Raw genomic sequence first — 25,170 nt, 5'->3', positions numbered from 1 at the left:
TATACTTATAGATAAAACACAATCTGGCTCATGATTCTAATTGTTGGAAAAATGAGTTTGGAAAACGCAGCAGAAAATAAATTTAGGGAAAAACCAGAGTTTTAATTTTTTTTCCAAAACAAGATCTTAGTTGTGATATCTAAAGCAATAAACATTTAATCAAAATTTTACATTTTCGATTTGTCTAGGATGAGCACTTCGACCTAGTAGTCTTCTCCTCTATCTTCAAGTTCACGTATACTGAGTGTGGGCTCGCTTCGAATTAGAAAATTTTTCACAAAAATTACCAGTGGGGTAATTTTGTAATTTTTCTAAACTTTTGGGTTAAGTTGTAAATTAAAAAAATATATCTAGAAGTTTTTTGGAATAATCTCTTAAAAGAATTTTCTCCCTACAACATTCTCTTGAATTCAAGTGTCTGTAAATAATGACCCAAAACTCTCTTTATATAAGGAGAGTTTAGAGAGTTCAACTATGATTAAACTTAATCACTTTAATATTAAATTAATAAAATACTATTAAGATAAGTATAATTAAATTTAATATTAAACTATTAAAATAATATTATTTTGAAATAATTATTCTGAAATCAAATTCTCTAGTAGCCCAGTAGGAGTGTAACTCTTCCACTACTCAACCATCGACGACCAACCACCATTGACCACCAGGTGATGCCATTGCAGCCACCGGCACCGTCATGTCCGGTGATGCAGGTGCGACACCCTTATGGCAGCTTGAGCCGGTTCGGCTGCTGCCGTTTCGGTATGTGTTAATGGTGACCCGACCGGCTCGGTCTAGCCACCGGTTGGACCTTCGGCCCGATTTCACATACTGGGCTTGGTTCAACTAGTTGTTGGGTCTTGGTCTCGATTTTGGGCTCTCAAGACCAATTTTCAAGTTCAATTTCCCGTTGGGCTAATTGCTTGACTTGAAAATTAACTTTCAAAAATATCATATTAATTTTAATTGATTTAATTGTTTTATTTTACTTGATCAAAAATATTTTTTTCCAAAGATCACTTAGATTTTCCAATTTAATTTTTCAAGAAAATTCGTTAATTAAATTCTCTAGTTGAACAATTCTCACGACCACCTAATTTAATTCCACATCAAAAAAATCTACTCAATTAAATTATTCCCAAAGTAATATAATTTTCTTTTGATTCAAATGTAGTTCGATCGAGCTTTTGTTGAGCTAGCAGAGGGACCAATCAAACATATAGAATTAGGCTCTAGTGATTGTGATTATGCCCAGAAGCATCATTCCGATAATTCGCAATTACTTAATCATGGAGTCAGTCCACAAGAAGTACCATGAATGAAAACTCCTTATTGTATACTCTTTACGAAAGCATTTCATTCAAACTGTTTTGTCCAACGACCCTGTCATATGTGTGTTACCCTCATATGATATCCTTGATTCCTTTGAGTTAAATCCGTTCACTCAATACAATCCTATTTTATCTCATTGTCACTATTGTGTATTCCTAATGATTAATATGATTCACTATTAACAAATGACTGTGATAAATTGCTCGTTAGAGAATGAGCAAACCGTGGCCACGATATATATTTATCAATCCACACAATGTCAATGAAAGGATATCAGTAACTCTTTAATTGAGCTATGAATTCCACTATTGCTAGTAAATCCATGTCGTACACAAGTCATATACCCAACATGTAGGCTATGGGCTCGATCATCTTTAGAGCATAAGCCTCCACTTATATCAAAGCACATGAGTTGTATACGCATAGTTGGTGACTAACTCAGGATTTAGGTAAATCACACCATGAACGTCACAAGCGAATTAATTCACAAACGGATTCAGAATTAATTCATCTTGGGTCGAGTCCAATGTATGATTTTACCAATGAATACATCTATGTCTCTACTCGTGGAGTCAACTGCTCCGATAGCCAAGACTAGCCATCTCTCCAATTGGAATTGTAGACAACATAACAATCCTTCTCAGTATTTGAATCAAATGCTCACTTTGATTCTTTTATGGGATTACAAACTCATTTAAATTATCTATTAAAGTAAGTTGTCTTTCTCACAATGTAAACGTTCTTTATAATGCCACTTATCTTCAATTTGAACTTTAGACAATCAATGAGCTAATATTTGCTTGTCACAATTTCATTATGCATGCAAAATATAAAAGACATAAATAGAAAATACATAATAGTGAAATGTGAAATTAAATTTATTTATTTATTAATCATTAAAATAAATAGAAAACAATTACATGTTTACTACAATATGGACACATTTCCCAACAGTAACTACCGTATCAATGATAGTGTGTGCTTCATGCTGATTTTGTATGGCAAGATCAACAAGTTGACAATCTACAAGGAAAATAAACAACTAGGGTAAGCATTCAGAATACTTAGTAAGTTCATAAAGGAAAAACCACACTTTGTTAATAATCATTTTTGGCATTCAAAATGGTTATCCTTGGTATAGAATGGAATAACTAAACACATATCAACATTTCCAAGTAAGCATGTTAGTCACATTTGAGTACCATGAGTAATAGTACTAGCATTAGAGAATTCATAAGTCATATGTCAACTATATGCGTATGCTACTTCATTTCCATTTCATTTTCAAAATTCTTACTTCAATTTAATTGAATATCACCCGATGGAACTATAGTAAAACAGAATCGGATACACGAGAATAAATTGCTCACACAAGCTGACAACATATTTGGGTTGCTCACATAAGTTGACATTTTAACAAAGTTGCTTACATAAACTAACATTATATCGAGGTTACCTTTCTCGACTAAAACTACGATACATATAACTCGAGAATCTGCAACAGATGCTAGACCTTGTTATAACTTGTAAAATCCTTGATCAAATGCGTGTAAAACCCTAATGGCATGCCAGTCCTATCCTCACCTTTAATAAATTCATATGAGCATTATTTATATATATCATTACGAATACCTATATCGGGTTAAAAATTTCATTTACAAGTTCTGTAACAATCAATTTTCATATTTGCATTCCTGTACTAATTCATAATAGCCAATATTTGCATGACTATTCAATTTCAGTCCAATTGAAGCCACATATGTCAAATTCTCTAACTTTTACTTAAATATAACAAATAGATATAATCCAACACAAATCATACATAACATAAAATAGGAAGATAAGTTCCATATGAATTTACTTGTTCAAAATATGAAAAGTGGATACTTTAGGGACTAATTTGTAATTTTAGCTTTTCCTCGATCAACTCCAATTCAATCCGATTCTTGATTTAAACAATCATTTTATATAATCAATGAATACCAAATATGTCCATACTATGCTATGATATGCATGAACCTATATAACTTCATTTTTTATATCCTTAAAATTTTTCATTTTATTTAATTTAGTCCCTAGACTCGAGTTAGTCATAACTTTCAATTCCTAGCTTCATATTAAAATCCAATTTCATATATTCTCATTAAAGACCTTGTACTTTCTATTTCTAACATAATTTCATAACAAGTTTTACATTTATTCAATTTGGACCCTAATGTAACAAATTTAACAAACAAATTAAATTGACTTTACAATTTAGTCCTTTTATAGTCTAAACTTAAAATCTATCAATTTCAAGCCTAATTCTTTAAGAAATCAATAATGATAACTTTCTAAAACTTTAATAGGTTTGAAAATTGGTACATAGGCTAGCAAAATAAAACTCCCATAACCCTAAATTCATAAAAAAATACAAGCAAATGACTTGAATTTACCTTAGATTTAATGGCCAAATGCCATGGGATTTTTCTCTAGATTATCTTCTCTTCTTGGATAGCAATGGAGAAAATGAGGAAGATGACATAATCTTTCCTCCAATAACTTATATATATATATATATATATATATATATATATATATATATGATGATGATGATTAGGGACTAATTAATTTAGTTTAATTTAGGTCAATATGACTTAATTATACTAATTTATTTATTAGCTTAATTTAATGTAATGACATCATCATCCACTAACACTAATTATAAATAGTCTAATTATCATGTTGGACCTTTAACTAATTTCTATTTAAGTCTTCAAGCCTTTGGTCAATTAAAACTCTATAGCGATTGGACTTTTACGATTTAGTCCCTGAGCCTTAATTAAATATTAATTTGGCAAAATTACTGGACCAAACTTTAATATACTTTTATATTATCCTCGTAAATATTAATATTTACTGATTCGCTTTATAAAAATGGGATTCTGAAACTGTATTTTCTTGTACCATTGAAAATCGGGCCGTTACATTACTACTGCTTACTGTTGTTATGTTGTTGTTTTGCTACCATTTCTCTATTATATTGATACTATTTTATTGTTATTGTTTGGATATTGTATAACTCTTCTTTTATTGTTAATTTTGCTACTACTTTAGAGGCATTTGCTTACTAAGTTGCAACTATGTTAGGGTTATTTAAGTATAAAGATTTTTTAATGTATTTTCAATTTGTTGGGAGACATTTATTTTAATGTTTTAGTAAATTTAATGTATTACATTTTTAAATTTATTTTATATAAAAATAATCTAAAAATTAATACTGGCTAGACCGGGCTTAGGTTTAACATTTTTTATGTAGGCCTGACTTGGGCAAAATTTTATTCCCATTTTTTGTGTCGGACCTAGAAAATAGGCTTAAATTTTGCATTGACTCGACTCGACCTATGTTCAGGTCTACTCGCAAACTCTTTTATTTAAGACATTCAAGACTTCAAAATGTGGTTGAAAGGACATTTATTGTTCTAAAAAATATTTTCATATTAACAACATCACCTTAGTATAATATAAAAAAAATAAGTTTGGATCGTACTAGCATGTTGCATACTTCATATCTTCATTCATAGGTGGATTTAGGATTATCTATATTTCGAAGAGTACATGGAAGAAAGAAACCTTGATAATCTTAATGATACAAATTTAGAATTAGATAATGATGTACTCAATTAAGGACCAACATTTGATGAAAATGAGCTTATGTTAAGTATTAAAGAGAAAATACTCAACAAAAAGAAACACTAAAACAATTAGATAAAATTACATATGATGTTAATTTTTCTTATTTTTTATTAGTAATAGTATTATCAACTACTTTTTGGATTAACATAATGCCATGATAATTTGGTTTTAATTTTTTTAATATGCTAATATTTTTATAGTATTCATTATTTTTAAAATATAAATTATGTAACACTATAATTACAATTTGTATTATCAAATATAACATAAAAATTATAATTTTATGTAATTATAAAAGACTGTAATTAGTAATTTTATTTTATTCAATTATTCTATGCTTTCGAAATAGAACCTTAATAAGTTTTGAAAGAGAGTGAATTGTGGGAATTAAATGGTGAAAATTGAAATAGTGTAATTAAAATAAATAAGTTTAATCCTATGTAATATAAGGAATAAGGATATTAAAAAGGAAATTAGAAAGGAATATAAATATTAAAAGAGGGAAATTGGAGATGTATATAGCGTAAGAATATACGGAAATTAATATAAATATCCATTTTTAGGAAAGAATTATGTCCACAGATTTATTACTAATTATTGCACTTAATAAATTTCAATTAAGAATAGCTAAATTTACTTATTTGTCAAAATTTTATTGATGACACATGGCATTACTTAGAATTCGTGTAACGTTCCTAATTTGCACCTAAACTCCCTTGCATTTTCATATATATAAATGACACTTTCTTTGCATCAACTTAAGCGGGTGAGAAAATGAAGTATGATACCATTTTTGCTAGAAGCTTTAGCCGCTATGACCAAAAGAAGTTAGGATATGGAGCATTTCTTGGTTGTTTGCTTATTGCATTGAGCTTCTGCATTGTCTTCAAGCCTTATTTGGGTTCTCTTCCAGTTCGTAAGTAGCCCATTTGTTCAGATTTTTCTACGTTAGTCGTTTAATCTTGTTTATGTTCTCTAGTCAATGTAGCATGTTTGTTTTGCAGTGAATATGAGGATGCCGGTGGATGTTGGTCTCAAGATGTTACGGATTACGAATTCATACAGCTTTGAGAAGCTAAGGGGCGGTGATATAAGAAGTTCTATGGCAACAATTGTGAACGAAACAAGTAGTTCTGAGATTGAAATGGGGGAAAGTGATACAACCGGTACTAACGAAACAATAAGCAATGGCAACGCAATTAGCAGCTCTACGACCCCGGTGATCAACAATAAAGACATCACTCAGCAAAAGGAGATGAAGACACTTTGCCATGTAGAGGAAAGAACAGAATTTTGTGAGATGTATGGGGATATAAGAGTTGATGGAAAATCTTCTACAGTTTTCATGGCTGCTGATACCATGCTAGAAAGTGGCTCGTGGGTTATCCGTCCTTATTCCCGAAGAGGAGACGAACAGGCATTTAAACGTGTAACAAAATGGTTTATAAAATCAGGGGTCGATGCCTATGAAACACCTACTCAATGCGATCAAAGGCATAATGTCCCAGCCATTATTTTTTCCACGGCAGGATATGCTGGAAACAATTTCCATGACTACACCGACATCGTGCTTCCTCTATATTTAACTTCTCGACAGTTCTATGGAGAAGTGAAGTTTCTCATTACCGATAAAAAACCATGGTGGATTAAAAAGTTTCGAAATATATTACAGAAGCTTTCTAGATATGAGTTGGTCGACATTGATAAGGAAGTAAATGTTCATTGTTTCACAAGTGTGACGGTTGGCCTGAAGCGTTATCCACAAGAGCTGAAGATTGATTCTTCAAAATCACCTTATTCCATGAAAGACTTCAGGAAGTTTTTAAGGAGTGCTTATTCCTTGAAAAAAGAAAACGCCATCAACATGACGGATAATGGTGGGAAGAAAAGGCCTAGGCTTTTCATTCTTTCAAGAAAGAGTACCCGAGCATTTACAAACACCAACGCCATTGCCGGGATGGCAACAAGGTTAGGCTACGAAGTAGTGGTAACGGAGGTAGATTCGCACGTAGCAAGAGTTGCAGAAATGGTGAATTCGTGTGACGTAATGATGGGAGTCCATGGAGCGGGGTTGACCAACATGATTTTTCTTCCGGAGAATGCAATTTTGATACAAGTTATTCCCATTGGAGGGTTCGAATGGCTGGCCAAAACCGACTTCGGAGAGCCATCCAAGGACATGAACCTAAGGTACATAGGATATCAGATTAAAACGGAAGAGAGTACCTTGATACAACAATATCCACCAGATCATGAGGTATTGAACGATCCATATGCTATACAGAGACGGGGTTGGTATGAATTCAAGTCCATATATTTGCAGAAACAGAATGTCAACCTTGATGTGGAGAGGTTTAGGATCACTTTGTTAACAGCACTTGAGCTCTTACATCAGTAAATATTTGTTCTTCTCATAGAATTATTCATTTTCTTCCTTCTTTTAGTTGATTACCTTTTGTTGTCTCAAATATATATATATATATATATATATATATATTTCAATTTGTTATTAAAGAATTTTTTGGTAAGCCAATAAAATTTTATTAATAAAAGGTCCCAAAACACGATTACAATATCAAAGAATACCAATTGAAAGAAATGTACCATCCAAAAACTAACTAAAGAACTAATCAAAGATCTCCCTTGTTACAAACTTAAAAAAAGAAAGAGAAATTGAAGAAAGAGGATTGAATTTCTGTGTGAAAGAGAAGTATTAAGTTTTAATTTACATTGGGTTACATAGCCTATTTTTAATAGAAGCTAGATACAAAAATAAAGAAAGATGTGATATGATATTGCGCTAATAAATTAGATACAAATAAGGAAAGATATTATATGAATTAATTATGCAAGATATCACATTAACATCCTCCTCAAACTCAAGGTGGTGCTATGGACTGTAGCTTGAGTTTGGAAACTAAGTCTTGAAATCAAGTTGGAAGATGGGTTTTTGTGAAAATGTTTGCAATCTGAGTGAGCTGATGAGGAGACAGAAGCAAGGTGTCAAGTGCCCTGAGTAACATGATGTCGTACAAAATGATAGTCAATCTGTATGCGTTTTGTACGTTCATGAAACACATCATTATGAGCGATCTAAATTGCACAATGACATAGGTGTCAACCACTAATGATGACATTAGTGCATATGATCTCTATTATCGAGCACCTCATTTCTACTTAAAACCTTGCTTACAAAAAGGGAGAGAAACAATGAAGCACAATACAAAGCCGAGCATCCTTGATCAACCATTGGAAGACACTGTAAGAGAACAGATGCTCGGAGCCACCTTAGACTGACTGAAATTAGCCACTGATGACATCTAACCCAGAACAACGCTCACACAATGATTAAATCAACGGAGGTCTTGGATATTACAAAAAAACAGAAAAACAAGAAAATTAACATATGGAGGCTTTAGGCTCCGCCACCCATCCACCATTAGGGAGTTTCAATAAAACTCTCACAAAAAAATGGAACACTGGCATCAGAACACCACATTGGTCCCTCCTTAACAAAGGTTTGCTTGTGAGAAGAAATAATAATAAATAAATAAAACAACCACGAAAGCTCACATAAGGCCCCCAAAAAGAGTTATTAAATTGAGAGGAGGACATCAAAAAACAAAGTAGAACAAGGAAGACAACGACCAACCACCGACAATAAGCGTTTGGTTGTCTAAACCGAGAAATAGGAATATGGCCTGGAGTAATAGACAACTAAAGCAGAAGAAATAGAGGACAAAGCTAGAAACATGACCAAAAAGGGAAAAAATAAAATTGGAGTTTTAGTGACGACAAACACCATCCATAAATTAGATCTGCAAACTGAAAAGAGAGAAGACATTCCAAGTGAATTAGAAGAATAAAGAAAGAAAAGGTTGGTAAGAGGGAGAAAGGTGGACAATAGTAGGCCTGGAGGTTGACACTGTTGCGCCGCTAGCCAAAACAGAAGATAAGAAGAACACGACTTGGAAAAGAAAAGAAAAAAAATAAAAAAAAGGGAACCTAAGCTCTTGATACCATGTTACAAACTTAAGGAAAAAAAAAAGAGGAATGAATTTATGTGAACATTATGTCTTAATTTAGATTGGGTTACATAGCCTATTTATAGAAGAAACTAAATACACAAAGAAAGAAAGAAATGATATGATAGCCTATTTATAATAGAAACTAAATACACAAAGAAAGAAAGAAAGAAATGATATGATACAATATTGTACTAATAAATTAGATACAAATAAGGAAAAATATGATATACATTAATTATACTAGATATCACATTAACATAAAAAGAAACTAAAAACCTAAAATTTATTTTGAAAATCACCTAAATGAACAAAACAAGATAGAGATTTTACAAAAAAAAAAAAAAAAAAAAAATCAATACCTAATACAGAAGTGTACAGTAGTAAATTTAAGGAGATATGTGTAAATCCAATGATGGTTGTATTAATTAACAACTCCTGATATTTCCTATTTATCTTCTAAAACTCTGAACAAACTAATATATTATTACATAGTTATTATTAAATTAAATCCAATAACCAAGCATACTTGAAAATAGACAACAAAATCACAAGTGCAAAATTTTTTTAACTAATGAGAATATATTTTTTATCATATTATTAAATTAACTTTAAAAATAATTGTAACTTAATTTAGAATTATTAGTTAAAAAGTTGTGTTAAATTTAAAATGGAGTTATTACTTGAATAAAACTCTAAGCATAAAATATAAAAATTGTGATAATTATAATTTAATTTGTAATTATTAATTAAAAATTGACATAAAAAGGTTATGTTAATTTTATCTTTTTAAAAACTGTAAAATAGAATTATTACTTGAATTGAACCCTAAGCATCTTAATTATCACTTTATTAGTAGTAGAGTTATACACCAATTAAAGTTTAAGTTTAGATGTAAAAATAACATTCAATAATTAAGCATATTTAATTAAGTAGAATCTAAGAAAAATTATCGATAAAAAATGGACAATTTTAGCATTAATAAGTTAGAATTCTATAAAAAAGGAATTAAGAATTAATTGTTATGAAACAATGTTTTCAGTTAAATTAGTTAATAGAACGGGGCATTTAGGGTGTTGAATGCTTTAGTGAAATGAGGCATTTCATAGAGATAGGATCTCTTATTGGGAGAGGTTTATTGTAACTGTTTCTTTTAATAGCTAGTAACAACCTTGTTGTAACCGCCTTCTCTTACTGCCAATATATAGAAAAGGCATGAGATGAATGAAATTTTTTTATCGAGGAAAAATGTTGTTTGTTCTTTTTCTTCTTCCTTTATAAATCATTCTTTCTATAACAAAGGTATTAGAGCTATTTGATACTTCATGGTTGAGGATGGAGTCACCACTTGCAAGCGAAAATATACTACTCAATTGCAACAAGAGGTCACCAAGCTTGATGTGAGTCTCAAGATCCAATTTTAGACCCATGGATATGATTGGCTCACACTACTTCAAGGCCCAACAATAGTGTCAAAGACCAAGCAAATCAAAGAAAAGATTTGAGGATGAATCTTTTCAAGGAAGGGGGAATGATGCATGCACGGATGGGGTGAAATTTATTAAATTCCATTCACCAAAGCTACCAATTTTTAAGTTTAGGAAATTAGCAGACTTGCGAAAACTTTTTGGACTAAATCTAGGAATTTCTGGGTTGAAATGTCTTAATAGTGTTCAAATATCTATCTCTTAGCTTCGAAACAGATTTTGAATCACTCGATTTTGAGTTTTGGAGCTCAAGTTATGACCATTTTAGTGAAGTCTGCGCGAGTAGAATTTCTAGATGGGATTATGATGAGAATTACGAGTTTTGAGCTTTTAAGTCGAGTTTAAATCATATTGGGTTCATGTAATGCCCCAAAACCAGGCCTAGGAGTTTAGACTGTATCTCAGAGGTTACATTGATCACCGAAGTGACTGTAAGAAAAGTTTACAAAACAAATTATCTTAAATTCCATCACAAACATTTTTATCTCTTTACAAACCAAGAATGTTTAATCTTTTAGACTTCAAATCAAAATATCACAGTTAAGTTTAATTTATGAACAAAATTAGATTACAAGAAAAATTCCAGAAATAAAACTTGAACCACAATTTTTATAAAACCTTACCGATCAATGGTAAATTAAAATGAAAATTGAAAAGATAACTAATAGATTATTTTAACTGAGACTGTCTGAGACCTCTACTTACCGAGTCCAGCGTCAGAGTTTCAGAAACGTACCTGCAAGGGGAAACACTAAGGGGGTGAGCTACACGAGCTCAATGTGAGTTCAAAATGATTAACAACAGATTACAAAAGAGAACCCAAGATGACAGCTCAATAGCGAAACACACTTGCAAATATATGCAGAAACAGATACTAAACATGAAACCAACACCCCATCACAGGTAACAGTCAGAGCACACCAAGTACATACAGAATACTCAAACAGATGTGTATGAATGCAGTCAAGTGTTAAAACCCACACACCCAGCCAAAACACCTCTCCGTCCCCCGATCACACCCTAAAAGAGCTGTTAAAGCTCATCCAACCAATCACACCAAATAGGACCTCAAAAGGCCCATCCAACCCTACACACCATGAATGTAGACTAAGCCACTCAGATAATAATACGCAGCAAGGCTAACGTATATGTAGTACAGTGCAATGCGGTAGTCCACTGTACAAATATGTTGCAGTTTAAACTGCCAGATCAGATAATAGTACGCAGCAAGGCTGAAGTACATGCGGTACAGTGCGGTAAACGGCTATACGAATAAATTGCAGTAGAACTGCCAAATCAAATCAGAACCAGTCTTCCTTCTATTTGCAACAAACCCAAAAATTTACTTTATGCAAATGTATGTATGCATACAATCTCATAAAAATAATGAACACAACGAAAGATAATCAGACAGAAGCAGATATGTACACAAATCCAACCGAGTTTAGAACCAATCATCTCATACAATAGTCACAAATAACACATAAGAAAAAACCCCATTCAGAGTTCTAATTACCCCCGCTAAAGAATAGCCAAGGGTTTAGACAACAGACACATTCTTAAATCACTTACATACTCAGAACCAATGATAAATAACTTAAGACCACACGATTGTGCGCTCCGGTCGTGTTAAAAAACCTAGACCTTGTGGGGGTCAAAACACCCATGTGGAGGGAGGCACACGCCCGTGTAAGCTAGGGACACGGCCGTGTGAACAGGCTATGTAACTCTCTGTCTGTTTGTGCTAAAATTGAGTGCAGGGCATACACGGTTGTGTGAGGGTCTCACATACCCGTGTGTCCAAAACACATGCCCATATGGGATCCCTAAATCCCTAAATCCCTAAATCAGCCACACGGCTGTGTGGCTAGACCGTGTGACACCAAATCACTAAATCCCTAGTTCCCAAACACACACTCCCGTGTGTCCAAGGGACACGATTGTGTGGATATAAACAAAAATCCCTAAAGCGACCACACGACCTGGTCACATGGTCGTGTGGCACCAGATTTTGCTCGAAAACCCTAATTCCTAATTGCACACGGTTGTGTGGACCACCTGTGTGGTCACGAAACCACCCTAAAATAGGCTGTAGAACAAGCATCTGTTACCAAAACTACCTTCTAGCCCTTAATAATTCAAAACCGAACCAAAAACACATCCAAATTCAAACCATTTCACAAAAATTGACCCTTTGATTGGTAACTTCCAAAACATACAACTATGTCGAATTTCACACAAGAAAATTGACGATTTGATTCAACAAGAAAGAGTTTTAGATCACATGCGAAATTACAAAATACCACGAAATTGAATCAACAATTCGCATATCAATTAAAAGAGTTTCAAAACCCACACCTGATTTACGATTAATGACGTCCTTACACTGACTCAACGACAAGGAAGAGAAACTCTTCAAAATCCACAAGCAAAAACTGTTTCCCAAAAACAAAAGAAGATAAAACAAAAACTAGAGAAAGGGAAAGGGAGAGGAGAATGTGAAAAACAAGCTGTAATAAAAAAGAAAAGAAAAATAAAAGTAATCCTAATAACAAAACTAGTTATTAATTTAAAACTTAAAAGCAGTTTATTGATAAACCTCAATAGTAACATATTTTAATCCCGTGCTTGGCATATTTTTGGATGAATTATCATAAGATTTAGTGAATTTGATGCTCCTAATCCTTTAATTTCATGTTTTATAACCAGATGAGCATAGAAAAGCGAAAAGTGTAAGAAAAAGGCCAAAAACGGAAAAAATAGGTTTATTTTAGTGCGACACATGGCCCAGATACTTCCACACGGGTAATCCACACGCCATTGTTAGACACACGGGCAAGCCACACGCCCTTGTGTCATCGCTGTGTCGACTTAAAACCATATCAGAATTGCACACGGCCATGTCCCTGTCGAGCCCAAGTCAATTCTACTCGGAAAAGGCTAATTTTGGGTTATTTTGGGCATTCCAAAGTCTATTTAAACACACGAGGAGAGAATCTAAGGGGGGCACAGAGTAGAAGGTAGAAAATACTCGAAGACAGCAATTGAAATCAGCTCGGAAGCAGGATTTACTTCAAGACTGAAGATCTCCATTTAAGTTCTACCGAAGTTTTTGGGTTTCTTTATGTTTTGTTATTTTCCCAATTTTGAGATGTTTTCTTCCATCATTATGAACTAAATTCCCTAAATACCTAGGGAAGATGAAACCTAAGATGAATCTTATTATCTTTTGAATTATATGATAAATACTTGTTCTTATTCTTAATTATGAGTTTTAATCCTTACTTTAATATTCTAGGATATTAATTCAGGTTTTGATGTGCTTATTCAGTGGAGCAAAAGTCCCTGTTTAAGAGTAGATCTTCCATAATTAAGCAGATTTGATTGTAATCCTAGAGATAGGACGACATAAATCTGCCGGATTAGAGTCAAATCTAATAAGAGAATCCATAGACTGAGTTAATACGACAATAGGGGTTTTAATTAGAAAGAGATTTCAATTAATCAACCTAGAGTCAGTTGCTTTTAGTCTCGAGAGAGAAATAAATTTAAACTAGGGATTTCTACGGATTAAGTCAAGTGAATAAATCGTCTAGTTCAGAAGTAGTAAGTGAAGTTTAGGTGGATTCTTCCTTGGGTATTGTCTTCTCCATCTGTTTTCCAAAAGTATTTTCTAACTTTTATTTCTGTCGTGTTCTTAGTTAATTAAATAGTTAATTTTAGTTTAAAAACATCCCTTTAATTTTTAGACTGGATAATAAAAAGATAGTAATTACTAGTACTTTTAGTCCTTGTAAATATGATATTTCCAGTCTCACCATAACTATACTACTGTTCCGTAAGTGCGCTTGCCTTAGTCGAATTTTTAGTCAGTTTAGCGACCATCATTTACTATTTAACAAAATAAAAACATATCACTTAAAACGCAAACCCAAGGACTCAAACCTAGAACCCAAAGGAAAATTAACACACAAAAAACCACCAGACCAGCAGACCCATTTTGCCACTTCAACGAACAACTAAGCACAATAGCACAACCTACTTATTGACCATACTTACAAACCTTAAAACTTCTAGCCCAAAATTTAAGGTGTTACAACTCACCCCTTCTTAAAGAAATTTCTTCCTCGAAATTTTCAACTAACAGGATAGTGATCTAACACAAGCTATACAACCACGCTTCCGTTGTGCAGTCTAGCCTGAACAATACCATACCAAACTTAAGATCTCAAACACACACTCCGAACACTTAACCAATGAAGCAGATACATATTTATCCTATCACACAAAATCACTATGCTCTAATTTAAGTGTCGAAACATTTACAACCATATTGTCTCAAAGTCATTGAGGACACTCCCTGATCCGATGCTCTGTGGACCTGCATCGAAAACATGCTCCTGCCTTTTTCTAGCAATTACTCCGATGATGCTTCTTATAGTGCTCACAACATGGAGCACTCGCACCATTATCGAAACCTTTTCCAAAACCGCTATTACCACTCTAGTGCGTTCTAGCACACTTCGCAGAATAAGGCTCCAACCTTGAAGGACTACGATCACTTTTCTTCCCACAATCTACACACCTAGCTTGAAGCATTTCTTCAGTCCTCTCTAACCTAGCCTCAAACACTTTCTCAAGCACTTTTCTCACTACCCGAGTTAATGCCTCAGACCAAGCTCTGAGTTATCACTATCTAAAGTTGGCAGAACCGCACTGACCTCTGAATCTTGAACAGATAGACGTCCCGGAGAAGCAGACAATTCATCGTGAACCTTCTTACCTTTAGAATCCATATATGTCTTGTGCCTAACTTAGGATATCTATATTTTCAGAAATGAACACAAAATAAATGCAAAAATCCACATTTCTAGTATCACAGTTTTGAATAACCACCTAGACTAGCATCGGAGTCTTAGACATTTCGTTTTCATAAAACATTTCCAAAACACACATCCTTTCAACTTACTATGGTAAAGTTTCTCAAAATTTTTTTTAAAACAATCACGTGTGCATACAGTTACGTAGAAACACAGGCTGAGTTTTTGCAAACCTGGCTCTGATCCCACTAAATGTAATGCCTTAAAACCCGGTCTAGGAGTTTATACCGAATCTTGGAGGTTACATTGCTCACCGAAGTGACCGTAAGAAAATTTTACAAAACAAATTATCTGAAATTCCATCACAAACATTTTTATCTCTTTACAGACCAAGAATGTTTAATCTTTTAGACTTCAAATCAGAATATCGAAGTTAAGTTTAATTTATGAACAAAATTAGATTACAAGAAAAATTCTAGAAATAGAACTTGAAACGTAGTTTTTATAAAACCCTACCGATCAATGGTAAATCAAAATGAAAACTAAAAAGATAATTGATATATTATTTTAGCCGAGACTATCCAAGACCTCTACTTACCGAGTCTAGCGTTAGAGTTTCAGAAACGTACTTGCAAGGGGAAACACTAAAGGGGTGTGCTACACGAGCTCAGTGTGAGTTCAAAATGATTAACAACAGATTGTAAAAGAGAACCCCATATGACAGTTCAATAGCAAAACACACTTACAGATATATGCAAAAACAGATACCAAACACGGAACCAACACCCCAAGACATGTAACAGTCAGAACACACAAAGTACACACAGAATACTCAAACAAATGCGTCTGAATGCAGTCAAGTACTAAAACCCACCCATCTAGCCAACACACCTCTCTTTTCCCCGATCACACCCTAAAAGAGCTGTTAAAGCTCATCCAACCAATCACACCAAATAGGACCTTGAAAGGCCCATCCAGCCCTACACATCATGAATGTAGACTAAGGCACTTAGATAATAATACGCAGCATGGCTGGTGTATATGTAGTACAGTGCATTGCGGTAGTCTGCTGTACAAACATGTTACAGTTTAAATTGCCAGATCAGGTAATAATAAGCAGCAAGGCTGAAGTATATGTGGTACAATGCAGTAAACCGTTGTACGAATAAATTGCAGTAGAACTGCTAGATCAGATCAGAACCAGTCTCCCTTTTATTCGCAACCAACCCAAAAATTTACTTTATATAAAAATTTACTTTAGTTGTCTCGAGGCATAAGCTATCACCTTGCCTTCTTGTATAAGTACACAACCCAATCCATTCAAGGATGCATCACTATAAACCACGAATTCTTTCCCCAGTTCAGGTTGTACTAAAATTGGAGCCTCAGTCAACAATGCCTTCAGTTTCTCAAAACTTTGTTGGCACTTTTCCGTCCATTCACTTAACATTTTTTCTATAACAATCTCGTCATCGGAGTAGCAATCATGGAAAATCCTTTAATAAACCGTCGATAATAACTGACTAAGCCTAGGAAGCTTCGAACTTTTAACATATTCCTTGGTAGTTTCCATTCAACAATAGTTGAAATCTTACTCGGATCTACTCGAATGCCATACCCAAAACAATATGCCCCAAGAATCTGACTTCTCTAAGCCAAAATTCACTTTTGCTAAACTTAGCATACAATTGCTTGTCTCTTAAGGTTTGCAAAACTGTTCTCAAGTGCTCGGCGTGCTTAGCCTCATTACGAGAATAAATTAGTATATTGTCAATAAAAACAACCATAAATTTATCTAAGTATGGTCAGAAAATACGGTTCATTAGATCCATAAATACCACGGGAGCATTCGTTAAACCAAAAGGCATAACCAAAAATTAGTAGTGACCATACCTCGTGTGAAATGCAGTTTTCGGTACGTCTGAGTCTTTAACTCTTAGCTGGTAGTAACCAGACCTCAAGTCAATCTTGGAAAATACTGTGGCTCCTTTCAATTGGTCAAACAAGTTATTGATTCTTGGTAAGGGGTACTTGTTCTTTATGGTTGCCTTATTAAGCTTTCAGTAGTCAATGCACAATCTCATTGAACCATCTTTCTTTTTCACAAATAGCACTGGTGCAAACCCACAGAGAAAAATTAGGTCTCGTAAAACCTTTATCCGTTAACTCTTGTAACTAGACTTTTAACTCCTTTAACTCTGTTAGAGGCATCCTATACAGAGCAATTGAAATAGGTGTAGTACTCAGAACTAATTCAATGCCAAACTCAACTTCCCTAATTGGAGGCAATCTGAGCAACTCTTTTAAAAACATATTTGGATATTTGCATACTACCGACACTAACTCAATTTTCAACTCGGACTCCTTCATATTCAACAAAAAGACAAGATAAGCTTCATAACCCTTTCTCAGACATCTTTAAGCATTCATAGAAGAAATCACTACAAGCAAGCTATCCGATTCATCTAATTCAACTTGAAGATTATTACCGCTTTCACACTTCAATTCAATGATTTTCCTTCCACAGTCCACTACTACATCATGCATGGTCAACCAATCCATACCAAGTATTATATCGAATTCATCAAACGGAAAAAGCATGAGATTAGGCGGAAAACAATGACCTCTAATCATTAAAAGGCAATTCTTACATACTTTGTCAACTATCACATGCTTGCCTAAAGGGTTTGACACTTTTATCACAAATTTTGTAGACTCAACGGGCATATTCATGCTAGATACCAATTTCAAACATACATACGAATGGGTAGATCCCAGATCAATTAAAGCAACAGCAAAAGTATTATAAAGAGAAAAAGTACCCGTAATCACATCAGGGGATGTAGCCTTTTTGCGAGCGCGAATGGCGTAAGTCCTAGCAGGTGCTCTACCCTTGGGTCTCCCAGTTGGATCCCTAGGTGCACTCTTACTACTTGCTCCATTTCCCGAATTCTTCTGTGGTCTCCCTTTAAAAGTAGCAATGTCGATCTTGCACTCTGAAACTTTTCCTTTTCAACCGTCTCAGGACAATCCTTGGTAAAATGGCATATGAACCACACTTGAAACATGCTCGGCTATTCATCCAGCATTCACCGAGGTGACGTCTGTCATAATATTGACATTTAGGTTTATTAGGTCGAGCGTTACCCACACTCGCTATCGAAGTAGTTTGAGCCTTATGACCCAAATACTGTTTCCCATGGTTCCTGTTTGAAAACCCAATTGAAACACTCGATCGAGTATTAAACTCTCTCTGTTTCTTAGTTAAGGACTGAAATGATTTACCCATCTATTTCTTCTTCGAATCTCGAGACTCTAACTCAGCTTTTCTCTTCTCTTTAGCCAATTCCTCGGCTTTACAAGCTCTCTCTACAAGCACAACAGATTCCCTCAGTTCAAGGACACCCACCAACAATCGAATGCCTTTATTTAATCCATCTTCAAATATTTTGCACATGATGGACTCAGTCGATACACATTCTTGAGTGTATTTGCTCAGTCTCACGAATTCACGCTCATATTTCGGTACCGTCATTTGGCCCTATTTTAACTCGAGGAATTCTTTCTTTTTCTGATCAATAAATCTCTGGCTAATTTACTTCTTACGGAATTCTTCTTGGAAGAATTCGCAATTAACTCTTTCCCTTGGTACCATCGACACAAGGGTGTTCCACCACTGATAAGCCTAGTCTCTTAAGAGGGACACAACACACTTCATGCATTCCTCAGTTGTGCATGATAACTCATCAAACACTTTGATAGTATTCTCGAGCTAGAACTCAGCCCTCTTAGGGTCATCATCTTTACTAGCTCGGAACTCTTCAGCTCCTTGTTTCTAAATCTTATCGACTGGAGGTCTACCCAGTCTCACGAAGTCCATACCTTAGGGTGCTACGGGGATAGGTTGAGGAATAGGCGGGGGTGAAGGGGGTTGAGCGTTTGGGTTCATTCGAACGAACTCTATGTACCAGACACCCATCATGTAGAGAAAGACTTCCCTGCCTCCTTCTCTTCGACTAACTGTAAAGGGTCTACTATCAGATGACGTTGCCTTTTGAGCGGGTACAGGCGCTTTACTTTGAACATCATCTGCCACTGCTCTGTCGGGATCCATTTACTATATGAAAACAAATTTCAAAAGCGTCAGGAGTCGTCACACTATCATAATGCATGTATGGCATGTATAGCTAGATTCGTACACATGCTACATTAATCTGAGAATCGACTAAACTGTAGCTTTGATACCATTAAATGTAACACCCCTTACCCATATCCGATGCTGGGATAGGGTTCGAGGCATTACCAGGCTTAAACGTAAACTATCATACAATGCAGAGCCATAAAATTTGGACCAAATCAAATTCATCCAATCACATGCAAATTGTTCCTTTACAAAGGCTTACGAGGCCCAAAACATACGTTGGGGGTGGTTCGGGACTAAACTGAAAACTCTCGAAACTTCTACTACACTTAGAAAATTTTCATACTTTGGAGAGTCACACGCCCGTGTGGGTTAGCCGTGTGGCCACATACACCCGTGTGGCTTGGGACACGCCCATGTCCTCAGCCCATATAACTCTCTGACTATGACATCAATAAAATAAGGTCACACGCGTGTGGGCTTAGGCTGTGTGGCGAATTAAATTCTCAAAATTAAGTGCAGACTTCACATGGCCTAGGCACACGCCAATATCTTGAGGCCGTGTCCTCCACATGACTGAGACACACGAACGTGTCTCTGCCCTTGTGTTTACTACTAGGCATTCTGTTTGCATTAATTATGGTGCAGGGGACACATGGCCGGATCATACGCCCATGGGGCGAACCGTGTGTCACACACAGCCTACACACATACCTGTGTATCTAACCATGTAGACAATTTCTAGGCTATTTTCCAAGCCATTTGCCACCCTTAAACACTCACATACTTACACTCACTTCTTGGCATACAACATGGCACATTAGAATACTCAAGCACCCACATTCATGGTTAAATTATGACTTGATAATGTCTACATAGCACCTATTCAAGCTATCATGCCTTCATATGGCATTCCACACCAATTTCATATTTGTCTATCATCTTTACCAACCTATTTCCAAGTTACACACTTACATCACCTTTATTTTCATGCACATTAACTCATAATTCATACACCAATCATACATGCCATCCATCACACACTCATAGTCATCATCAACCATAACGACATTAAAGCTTAAGCACATTTGTATGCATGCACCAATAATTAGGGTTACAACCCAATAATCAATATGAGCCACCTCTCATGATCATATACAAAATAATCATAATACCTTAATGAGCCAACACACTTGGCTAATAAATATGACACATAACAAAAAACCAAGTTCCTATACATGCAATACTCAAAATGTTAAGAATAGCTATACCCAAATGTCCAATTGATAATGTGAATCGAGTCTCCGACATCCGTTGATCCCCGAGCTAGCTTGGCGATACTATAAGAAAATAGAAAATAGAGGGGAGTAAGCATAAAGCTTAGTACGTCCACAAGAAAATAAATAGCAACATAATTATATATATATATATATAAATACCAATGACATAACATAGTTTATTTATGTATTATCATAAATTCATAGGCTTAACTTACACAATTTCAATCTTACCAAAAGTTCATCACATACTTTTACTGAGCTCATTCATATAAGTTTTTTGTACATACCTGTACCAACTTGTAACACATTGTCACATTTTCTCATTATTGACTTACTTGTCACATAATTCAGCGATTTACCCGTTAAACACTTGGAATACTATCGGATACACGAAAAGCTTGCACATAGTGCCTCATATCACATATCACACATTGCTCACTCTCGAGCTAATCACGGGCCTACTCACACAAGATGACAGTCAGGACGTAACTGCACAGGCTGCTCACACAAGCTGACAGGTACCGTAAACACATGTCGGGCTACCCAGCCACTGGTAGAACGTACAAGACCAGCACCCGGATTCACATAGTCACATATACACATAATCTCATGAGCTTATAATCACATTGTTCCTAGTGACATGTCACATTGTATCCTAAATTATTCCTAAGATTCAAATGAGATTTTTCTTGATATCACATATTCGTCGATTTTGTTCACAATGTCATGCTCATCGTTCATACATTTGTCATAATAATTAATCATAGTGACTCATACATTAATAAAATATTAAAACATGATATATCATTGCATTATTTACACATGAACTTACTTCGGTACAAAATATGGACAATTAATTATATTTAGTCCAAAATCTTGTTCTTTCCTCGGTCTAGGTCCGAACTTTATTTTTCTTGATCTATAATAGCAAATTCAGCTCGTTTAATCATCAAATTATTCACATCAATCCAAAAACTATATTTAGGAAAAATTATAATTTTCCCCTAAATTTTCACATATTTACAAATTAGCCACTAGGCTCGTAAAATGAAATGTGTTCATTTTCTTTGTTACCCAAGCCTAGCCGAACCTATTTCATGCTCATATCAACTCACATTTTCCTTTATTTCATATTCTACTACTCAATTTTACACCTTTTACAAACAAGTCCTTTCTATGCATTTCTATCAAAAAATCACTTAGTAAAAGATGTTAAACACACATCAAACTTTCATATTCTTCCGTTAAACATCAAAATAAAAACATGTCACACATGGGTAAGTTTTTGAACATAAACCCTGGCTCAAAATATGGCTAGAAATGGATAGATCATGCTTCAAGGACTTCAAAAATGCAAAGAACATAAAAAACGGGGCTAGGGAGTACTTACAATAAAGCTTGAAAAGTTGAAAAACTCTAGCTATGGAGAGCTTGAGAATTTTGGCTATGGCATGGAGAAGATGAGCAAATTTTGCTTGATTTTTCCCTTTTTATTATTTTATTAACCAAATGACCAAAATACCCTTTTTACTGAACTTTCAAATTTTATCCATGCATGCCCATTTTTGTCCATAAAAATAGAAATTGGGCAAATTGCTATTTAAGGACCTCTAATTAATAATCCAAAGCTATTTCACACTAAAAGCTTCTAGAACACAAGTTTCACAACTTATTCAATTTAGACCTTAAAGTCAAATTGAGCATTTTAGGCATAAAATTTCTTCATGAAAATTTCACACAAACATGCAATCATATCATAGACCTCATAATATCATAAAATATTTATTTTTATTTCGGGTTTTTGGTCTCGAAATCACTATTCTGACTAGGCCCTAATTCGGGATGTTATATAATGTCCATTTTGAGATATAGAAAAACATGTATTGGGTTGGATTAAATTATAAAGTGCTGAGTTAAAAGTCTAGGAAGATTGTATAATTAGACCGAATCCCCAACATAATACTTATGAGGAGAAGTACACCCTATTATCCCATCTCTCTCCTAGTTCAACTAGGGGATTGTTTTTCTATTAAGTAAGCATTAAATGTATTTACTAATTCAACTAGGGTTTCACTTACTCTCCCTATAAATAGTTGGCATTGGTAAGGATAAAAACACAATAAGTTACACACAACTTGTAACACCCCTAACCCGTATCTGTCATTGGATTAGGGTCACAGAGTATTACTGATCAACTAGAAACCGTGCAACATAATATCATTCAATAACCTAAATATTTCATAAATCATTCATATACATGCATGTTGTCCCTAAATCAAGCCCTTGAGGCCCTAAAAATATATTAGAAACAAATCGGGACCAATTGGAAACAATTTGAAAGGTTTAGGAAAAAAATACAAAATTTGAAAAAAAAGGGTCACAAACGGCTGAGTCACACGCCCATGTCTCAGGCCATGTAACATTTGAACTAGGGACACACGACTGTGTCCAAGCTTGTGTCCTCAGTCGTGTAACACTCTGAGTAGGGTTACACGACCGTATCACACACCCGTGTGCCAGGCCATGTAACTCTTTGAGTTACCCCACACGCCTGTGTGCTACGCCGTGTGTTAGGCTATGTAACTCACTGTTTTGAACCTTAAGGAAATCATCAGATGACACATGGCTGTGTCACCAGTCTGTGTGCCTCATATGGCTGAAACACACACCCGTGTCTCAAGCCGTAACGACCCAAATTTACCTAAAATCAGGCCATTTTCAAAACTATTTCATGCATGACCTTTCAGCCAATTTATACATAATTTAAATTTACCTAAACATTATCAAAACACACATCAAAATGTCATTTCAAGATCCTAATTCAACTAACTAATATGTCATTCAAAGGCAACTCAAATACATACCACATATTGACCATATGTTGGTTTGGTTGAGGTTTATCTTGATCTAAATAGATAATTATATTCAATTAAGTACTCCAATTAACCTCAAACATTCAATTCAACCCATAATTCACATTTATGTAAAATTAACAATTTGCCCTTAAATTTTAACTTTTTTACAATTTAGTCCTTAAGCTAATAACTTAAAATCTAACCATTTTAATCTAAATCCATGTTAAGCTAACATGCAAGAGACCTTGAAACAACTCATATTTACCCTCATTTGATAATAAAACCCTAAAATTTATACCTTTAATAAATTAGTCCCTAAATGCCATTTTTATAAAAAATCACTTTACAAAACCTGTTTATTTTCAATAAGGGTTCATAATCTATCATTTAACATCAAAACCTATTAAAAAACTTCCATGGCATAGCCCTCAACCTTTAACAGTTTTACAAATTAACCTCCATGCTAGCTAAAATAAGCTAAAACAGACTCAAAAACATAAAAATCATTAAAAACGGGGCTCGAGATCACTTACTTGCACCAAAAGAAGCTTGACCAAACGTAACCCTATCCTTCAATGGTGATTTTTGGTTTTGGTAAGAAGAAAGCAAGAAGATGATATCTTTTGTCTTTAATTCACTTAACATTTCAACTTATTTGTCCATTTACCAAAATAACCTTTTAAAATCATTGAAATTTCATTAAAACCTATCCATGCATAGTAACCCATTAATGATTTATTTACCATTCAAGTCCTTTAATTTAAGGTTTTATAGCCATTTGACCCTTTTAACTAATAGAACTCAGCTTTTCCCCTTTTACGAGTTAGTCATTTTCACTTAATTAATTATGCAAACATCAAAATTTCTTAATGAAATTTTAATACGACCTGAATATATTCCCTTAGACATCAAATAAATAATAAAATATAATTCATTCATCAGAATTGTGGTCCCAGAAAAACTGCTCCGACATCACTAAACACAGGTTGTTACAAAACTTTGAGATATTGTTATTCTGCTCGAAAATAATGAGAATTTATTTCTAAGTATAAATTATATTTTCCAAGAATAAAAATTTTACCTGTTTCTATATGAGAGAGATTTACTTTCCTGCTGAAACTAAATAAAATAGTTTCTGGTTTTTTGTTTAATTTGAAATTTTTCGAGCCCACTCTTAAAGCAGTTCATGGTATGAGAATAGCAGAGAAGGCCATCTGGTTGAAAGTTTAGAAAACCTAGGATTTGTCTTGTGCAAAATAAAAGTATTTTTTTGGAAAAAAATATTGCTATAAATATCACAAACTAGCTTTGTTTTCAATTTTTTATTTTTCCATTGTGTAAGAAATCCATTTTTGAACTGGATTTTTTCTAACAATTTGACCCTGCTGCTAGCACTATCCTTGCTAAAGAAAAAGGCAAAGGGAAACTTAAAAGTGTTCCCCTAGTGTTTCCCCTCAAAGAACCAGTTGTTGAGGCCCTTGTAGTTTTTTTAGAGGAGGTGGTTTCGGGGTTGAGTGGGTACTCATTTAATGGAGGAACCCATCCTTATAAATTG

General features: G+C 34.3%; 1 protein-coding gene across 1 annotated transcript; it reads left to right on the top strand.

Moving 5' to 3' along the window:
- Window positions 1–5,768: 5,768 nt before the first annotated feature.
- LOC108455473 (beta-1,2-xylosyltransferase XYXT1-like) lies at window positions 5,769–7,426 on the top strand. The gene is made up of 2 exons (XM_017754026.2): window positions 5,769–5,923; window positions 6,012–7,426. The coding sequence occupies exons 1-2, from the start codon at window positions 5,782–5,784 to the stop codon at window positions 7,403–7,405; spliced, it is 1,536 nt and encodes a 511-aa protein (XP_017609515.2). The 5' UTR covers window positions 5,769–5,781; the 3' UTR covers window positions 7,406–7,426.
- Window positions 7,427–25,170: the final 17,744 nt, after the last annotated feature.

This window comes from Gossypium arboreum, chromosome 9 (assembly GCF_025698485.1).
Source record: "Gossypium arboreum isolate Shixiya-1 chromosome 9, ASM2569848v2, whole genome shotgun sequence".
NCBI lineage: Eukaryota > Viridiplantae > Streptophyta > Magnoliopsida > Malvales > Malvaceae > Gossypium > Gossypium arboreum.
This window is presented reverse-complemented; position numbering and strand designations above follow the sequence as displayed.